The 8,172-nt window shown below is 40.1% G+C and overlaps 1 protein-coding gene across 1 annotated transcript; it reads left to right on the plus strand.

The window, feature by feature from the left end:
• The first annotated feature begins 525 nt into the window (after window positions 1-525).
• Window positions 526-2,633, plus strand: LOC106659756. The gene is made up of 2 exons (XM_014382435.2): window positions 526-777; window positions 2,211-2,633. The coding sequence occupies exons 1-2, from the start codon at window positions 730-732 to the stop codon at window positions 2,631-2,633; spliced, it is 471 nt and encodes a 156-aa protein (XP_014237921.1). The 5' UTR covers window positions 526-729.
• The last annotated feature ends 5,539 nt before the right edge of the window (window positions 2,634-8,172 follow it).

The raw sequence follows: 8,172 nt of genomic DNA on the forward strand, positions 1-8,172 counted from the left end.
AAACCGACGTGTACTGCCTATGAGAATTGAGAGTTTAATCGGAAGCAAAATATTGGAAACATACATTTTTTGATCGCAGGTTTAGAATAAATATTCTAGCGTGAATAATTTGGTAGCTAGTAAATATGTAAAAATTTCAATAAAATAATTTTTTTTCCTTTTCTATAAATCATGAGAAGAAATATCAATAAGTTTTTCAATACGAAATAATTGTAATTTAATTATTAATCTATTAGTAGTTTAGCAATTGATATATATTATTTAAAAAATAAATTATCATGATTTTTAAAATGAAATACTTATTGATATCATTTCTCATAATTTAAAGGAAAAGAAAACAAATTATTCAATTAGGTATTATGTATTTATTGTTACAATTTTGAATTGTAAAAAATCACTCTGCGGGGACCAGCGGCGTAACTTTGACGTCGGCGGCGCTAGTTGCATATGGAGTTACCGTCCAAATTCGTGTTCCAATGGGCAACATTATAGTCCACGTACATACGTGTTCCTCCAGCCGAAATACCCAGCTGAAACCAGCTCATTCTTAGCTAAGATTTCAAAACTATATTTATAAACAATTATATATCACTGTGTTGTGTATTGGTGAAGAGCGTGCTAAATACAGAGCTTCAGTTAATGCATCGAAGAAGTTGTATTTTGTGATTCATACGTAGTGCTGATTTAAATAGCGCCTCAAATTGTTAAGTTCTACATCAATAATTCAAGATGCCTAATTATGATGAGGACGATGCAAGCAAAACGAACGAATGCAAGGTAAACACAAGTCGTTTAACGCCGATAAAAAAGGATGATGAGTATTGAGTACTCATCTGCCTCCTTTTGTGCAAGTACTTTTTTATGCCTTCCATAGCAAGCGTTGCAAACTAACAAAATCAATCTATAAAAATTAAATCAAATAGTACATTTAACTTGATTACTTGATCGATTTTAGTGGACATAATTGTTGTCACTCCAGTCATGTAATTGTAAAAGTAAATCTTGAATTGTATATAGGTCATTCGTAATCTTAGCTCCAAATGCTCAGAGCACTAATATCAATTGGTATAATATGAAAAAATAAAAATTAAACACTCTGCACATGAATGAATTGAAAAGGTTAAAACACAAAATACACACAAACATAAGAATGATTTACATTGTGTGGCATGTTTAAGTAAAACTATCACACTTGCACATACTCAAGTTACTTAAATTATAACATTGCTATTACAGCTGAGTGATAAACTTTGTGAACCGATATTTCAATTTAGATGTAAAATGAACTGGCATCTAATGTTGCAAAGGTGGTATTTGAAATACTAGAACTAGATGTATGTTTACATTGAAATGTAAATAATACATGGCTTGTGTAAGATATGAAACCAATGTGATGAGTTGAATTATCACATGGCAAATATCTGCTATACATGATGAAAAATTACTATCATGAGTATTTACGATTGTGTTTTTACAATTCATATTGATATAGAAAGTTCTCTAAATGATTAATTGTGTCTCAGCTGTATGCATTTGCAGACCACTGACAGTTTATGTTAAGATTATGGTTTACACTTTAAATGACTTAGACCAATTGCAATTAAAGATTTACTTTGATAATTATATGAATGAAATGGTTCCACTAAAATCTATCAGGTAATCAAGTTTAATTTAAATGAGTAAAACCAGATCTGACACTTGACCACTGCTAATGACTTTCAATCGATCAATCATTCACAATGTTGAGTTTCATATTTAGTTTTTGTTTTTACTTTTAATTAACATATAGAGTGTTATAACTTATAAGTAAGGTTTTATTCAGTTCCCTTATAAATTTTAGTAATTATCTTTGTTTGTTTTATTTTTGGACTTTTACTTAAATTATTGATTTTTAATTGGTCTGGAGCAAACCAATAAAAGTTTAACAAAAAATTTGATTCTCACAGCTCTAAACACATTAAACCTAGGTTTAATTACTTCTTTAGAGTTGCAAATGACTTGTTAAGAGATATTTCAAAATAAAAGTTTCATCGTTAAATATCATAGAACCCAAGTTGAAGGGACTCTGAAGTCGACCACTTTAGGGAATCATCAGGGCATGGATTATTTTTTGCCTTGGAACACCTGTAGTGACCTACATCTATTTATTCAACTATACCATTTATTAAAAGCTACATTGCCTATTTTTAAATATTCATTGATTTTTTCAGTTTCAGAAAGATTCAAGATTCGAGGGCCTTAGTGAACGTTCGAGTAGCAGAATCCAAGACGGATGGGATCCAAAAACTATCAGAAGAGTAGAGTTAGCAGCCAGGGCATGGAAAAGGCACCAAATGAAGGAGGAGGATTGTAGGAATATGACGCCTATGACTTCTTCTTCTAGCTCATTGCCACGGATGGATCAGGAATGCATGTTAGATGAATACCTTAAAGATTTTAAGGATATTCCAAAATTAGTTCCACAAGATCTATGTGATAAATTTATCCCAATAAGTAATGCACACACAACTCATGAAGTCAGCCAAGATCTACCTGAAATGGAGAATTTGCCAAATATCGAAAAACTTCATATAAAAGATGGTGAGACTGATTCCTTACCAAGTGAATTTTCCAAATCATGTAATTTAAAATAAATTTATAGAAATTTTTATCTTACATATAGTTCATTTGTAAATATAATATAATTTTTAATACATATATTTATTTGTAATATAATAATAAATTCAAAAAATTTCATTGCCAAAAAAAATGAGTAAATCGAATAAAAAATTAATTAATTGTATCGAATATTGTTGCTAAAGTCAGAGTCTCCACAATCATCATCAATTCTGTTCTTCTACATTTTATACACTTTATGGATTATCCTGATTGGATTCTTTTTACAGAAGTGTGTGTGTATGTGTGTGTGTAATTACACTCTTTTGCGTTCGAGAAGTGTTTCGAACTCTGGCTTGCAAATGATGTATACAAAAAATTTAAAACAAAAATACGATGACTATTTTGTATTCATTTACGAAAAATGTCGCATTGGAGAAAATAAAAGATTGATTAAAAAAAACGTCCTATCAGAGTCAGTATAGTTTGATCCTACCTATAATTTACAAAACGATCCTTGGCTTCTAAAAGTCGCTTTATTCGTTTAACGGACGCAAAACCTAAATCATCCCCAAAGTGTACTCGGTTTACTCTCTGATGGCGCAACTTATACTGTGCCGCGACTCAGCACTTTGGCTATTCGTTTTCAACTCTCACTACACGGTGTGCCTCGGATGCACGTCGCGACGACGAGAAATAAAGCAAACGAGTCGCATAAGCAGCGAGTCGAGATTGCAAAAAAAAATTGTCTCACGCTGCTCGACACTCGGCGATAATCGCTCAAGCTGCCGAGGTAAAGATTATAAGGATATAATATGGCTTCTATTGCTATTATATTCGCCTCCAACGCTGCATAGCAGCCGTTTTCACGGCGAAACAGAATTACGTGTTTTATTTATTTATACTCATTTTAAATACTCGTTTACGAAGCTCACATAGCGTGTATGAAAATCAAATACATATATTGCGTGCTGCATTGTATGGAACAGTACTTACAGAACACGAGATGCACCGAGAGGAGCTGCTGCGACTGTCGAGTATTATTTATTGTATTGTATACACTGTTGCTGAGCGATTAACAATAATGGAGGTCGCGACAGTGTCCTTGCTTTGTCGTTGCTGCATACTAGCTCGCGAGCAGTTGGAATATGTGCACCGTTACCGTGGAGCTGTGTTTTGCCACTTGCTATACTGTTTCGATTTTCAAATTTTCAACTGCATTCTATATGTTATAATAGGTAATTCAAAATTGTAACGTGCTTACTCGCCGTCCACGAAATGTAATGATCCGTTGATAGTCTCGTATCGAATTGCCTCCCTGCATCACGACTTTATCTCACGTGAGTTTCGAATTTTTTAATTATTTTGAAATTGACCGTTGCTCGACGAGTGGACAAACCCCGCGGAGTCGCGTTCACATTTTCCGCCTGCGTTCGACGAGAAACGAAGGCGAGTCGAGTCGGGTGGTGACGGTCCCGCGCGAATAACTAATAACCGCATATTCGAGTTAATTCGAATCGATGTTCGATATAGAGCAGCGCGAGAGAGAGAGAGAGACGTTGGACGAAACCGTGCCGTACTCGCCAGTTGCCACACATACACACGAGCATGCGTGTGCTCGCGTTCGTGTCTTAATCGAATAATTTATTATCGATGATCCATTATGTCAAGTTTTTTACTGCCATTATCGCCATCGAGCTCGCTGCTGGTCAGTATGTGTGTGTGCACACGTATTATACGAGAAAAATAGCGCGGCGGACGAGCTGCCGTTGCTGCAGTGCTCTCTGCGGGCTATGCTTTTTTTTTCTTCGCGCTTTTATACTCGATCCGTTCCCTTGGACGCCGTCGCGCCGTTGGTGAGTGTTTTTAATTAGGTTGTTACCGCGAGCCTGTGCGATTTCGAGATTCTATATATAATAATATCGTATACCAGCGGGCAAACTCACGCACACACGTATATGAGTGACTGAGAAAGATCAATGTGCAATTGTCAGAGCGATGAAGAATTTATTACTCGATCGCAAAACGCTGCTTACGCGTGACTTTTTCTCTCCTTCTTGCCTATACACGTATCGCATCGCATTTACAGGTACGTATATGCAGTCTCGGTGTTATACCGTCGCGTGATTATTATTTTGTCGTTGTTGCTGTACACCGTGAGGACGGCTTTCCTCGTAAATGGGTATATCTACGCGCGAGAGAGAGAGAGAGAGAACCTCGACATGTATTCTCTCCTCGGCGTAACTCGGCGATGGTGCATCAATCATTTCGCGACGTGTCCGAGTGCTGGCCGTTACTGCTGCTCTTTTTTCCTATACGTTACTTACGTTTTAATACATTTATATATATGTGTTTGCTCATTTTCTTTCCCTCTCCGAGCTGTTCCGAATGCTGCGATAATCCGCCGCGGCTGCAGCTTTTATTACCAATACAGCGCGCGGACGCTCGCGTTTTATCTCTCGAATTGATATTTCGGAACGTTTTTGCGCAACGCGCATAATATTATAAAATGCGATTCGATTGTGCGCGACGGTTGCGTATCAATCTTTCTTTTTTTCTTTTGATTCACGACGAGCACAAACAATATCCAGATTCATCCACTCCTGGGCGAAATACCCAGAAAACAGATTTTTCGGCGCAAACAAGTCGGCTGTTTTTTTTTGTTCGATATACACTTTTTTTCGTTAAAACTAATCGCGCGATTGATTGCTTCAATATTGCCTAACGTTCTGTGCAACGGCGATGGGTGCTTCGCGACGTTCGTTATCGTTCGAATTCGAACATTCGAAAATACAGTTGCAGCAACGGCGGCATCCCGCAGGATACATTGGCCCGCGCCGCACGGCGTGCCATAACCTCAGCGATGCCCTTCGCAGTCGCGCATAACACAACATCGACTTATTTACTCCGGCTCTTTCTTGTATTTTCACGCGTGATAAGTACGTTTTATTTCACGCGGGCATTACATGCATCGCTGTTTGTCTCAGCACTCGGCAGTTTCGCATTATTCATCATCGTGCTTGGGAAGATACGAAGGCGACGACGACGATCGGAACTCTTCATCTCATTTCTCTCGCGCCCCGCGAGAACAAATAACGATTCTCGGAGTGCAGTGATCCAATGACTTCGCGAAACGATAATCATTTAAGTGAGAATTCGATTCTTTTTTGGCCTGAATGTAAGAAAAAACGAGCATATACGCGTGTTCGTAATCGAGTACACGATGGAAGCTTTTGCTCGATATACGACGCGATACGTTGCGGCCGTTACGTATCGAACTTTGCGATTCGCGGATACATCGCACAGTGCATGCAACAACTGTTCACGTGTAACAGTTCGTCAATCGAATGTGTGTGTGTGTTTGTGCATTACGGCAATGACTCCTAAATAAGATTCGCAACGACGACCTATCGGTCAATACTGCGTTTAACGTATAAGATACTGTCCGCGGCAGTTCGATGCTCCGCGCGTTCGAATTTACAAAAAAAAAAGAAGCAGAAACGAATCTCGGCTGGGCGGCAGCAGTCACCGATAAAAAGAGCTCTCGCGGTAAAAATATTTTTATTTTCCTACACTTCGAAACTCTCGTTGATTATACGCACGCATTTGTGTATACGCGGTATCGTCGTCGTCGTTCTTTCGCGCGTACACACAAACATCGTACATATTATTAACATTATTATTGCACGATACGCTTTTGATGTTTTTCCAACGAAATCACTGCTCCGATACTCATTATGTTCTTGCTTACAGGGGGAAGCGGCCAAAAGCAGCAGCTCGTGACAAAAATCAAACGAGTGCATCGAACTAACAACGCAACGCACACACAGGGCAGCACATTACGCCGAGAAGCACGACTGCAGAGAGAAAAGCAAAATGGAATAAGAAATTACAGTCGGATATGTGTCATTCCGTGAGACTACCATACGTCGTATAGTAGTTATACTTAAAGGCGTGCAATGCACACGTATAAGCAGTTATGCAGGCACCATACGATGTATATATAGAGTCGGTCGCGCGCATCTATGCGCTGCAGGCCTATATGCAGTAATGTAATGTAAGTATATCAGAGGCCGCGAGCGCGCTGCCCGCGAGGCACGACAAAACTGCTCCACTGCGTGCGTGTATTATATCGTTATGGTATATGTGTGTGTAATGGTTTATGTCGCAGGAAATTGAGACGTCGAAACGTCGAAACGCCTCGCAGCGAGGAAAAGCTCTCTTTTAATGCCGCTGCTACTGCCAGTATATATCCAATGGAATCAGCGAGGAGACAGCTAATGCACATTTACACAGGTAAACGCGGAGAGGCTCTTCTTATGTAACCTCAAAATTGGAAACGATTTTTCATGGAAAGAAACGCAGCTGCCTGACATTACGACGAGCCCTGCCTACATGAAGCAGAGGTGCAAAAAATGTATACATCACCCGCGTGTCGAGCGTGTGACCGTACATTATGTGGTACATCGCATAATAATATAAGAAGCCAAGACGGCGCCTGTCGTGGTCCGAAATCGCCGACCGCATCTTCTCGCCATTATTATATTTATTATAACATTGCGCACACGGCTCCTCGTCATGGGCAGCTCGCGCGAGTCATTCGGGCCTCGCACTCCTTACTACCTCTCTTATCTCGAGCAGCAGCAGCAGCAGCAGCAGCTCCGAAATGATGCTGCACAAGTTGCATCGCCGTCTCTCGCCGTATACGCGTTGTTTATATCAGATCCAACGCGCGCGCGAGACCAGACAAACTGCGTATCATTGCTTTTGGGACTGCAGTCAGCAGTGCTGCATTATATAAACTTATGGACTCGCGCGCCGAGTTATCGTATTTTTTCATCTACTCAGTTGTGTTCTTTATACTTTTCCCAGACTTATCAGAGCGCTTTATATCAAATTGCTACTGCTGCTGCTGCTGTCTTTTGGTGGGAAACAAAACGCGCGCAGCTCACTCGGCCGCGTATGTGTCTGCTGATCTCGGGGTCAGAGAACATATCTCTGCCAATCGTAATAAACGACGATAATTTTTTATGCGCCCTTCGCCGCGATTCGACCGATCAAGCTCCGTGTGCATACAAGCGCGTGCCAAAATTACCGTACATAGTTTTTTTACTTCTTTTTTCCTCCTTTTACCCCGAGAGTATATTTCAGCTATATACTATTTATCTTGCCCGTCTCTCTCGCTCTCCTCGAAACGAAGCTCTCTGGCTCTGGCTCTCCCCCGGCTCCCAAACGAACGTTAGCTTCGCTCCGAAGTCGTAAAAGAGCGAGTGAGAGAGAGAAAAAAGGAGCAAACGCGAGGAAAAAATGTTCATCACCTTAAGAGCGCGCGCGTATAAATATAATACATTTGTAGTTTGGCGCCAGTGCAGCAGCAGCAGCAGCGGCAGTGAAGTATAAGAAAGGCCGCAGGTGCCGCTGGGCACCGAGTCTCGTTATTTATTGATTTACTTTAATTTGCCGAGAGAGAGAGAGAGATAAAAGGCCCGAACGCGGCGAATGGCGAAGAGAGCAGTGGCAGCAGGGCAATAACACATGCATGCGAGGAAAGGGAAATCGAGTTGCGTTGCGTGCTGA

This window comes from Trichogramma pretiosum, unplaced genomic scaffold, assembly GCF_000599845.2.
Source record: "Trichogramma pretiosum strain Unisexual culture from Peru unplaced genomic scaffold, Tpre_2.0 scaffold21, whole genome shotgun sequence".
Lineage (NCBI taxonomy): Eukaryota > Metazoa > Arthropoda > Insecta > Hymenoptera > Trichogrammatidae > Trichogramma > Trichogramma pretiosum.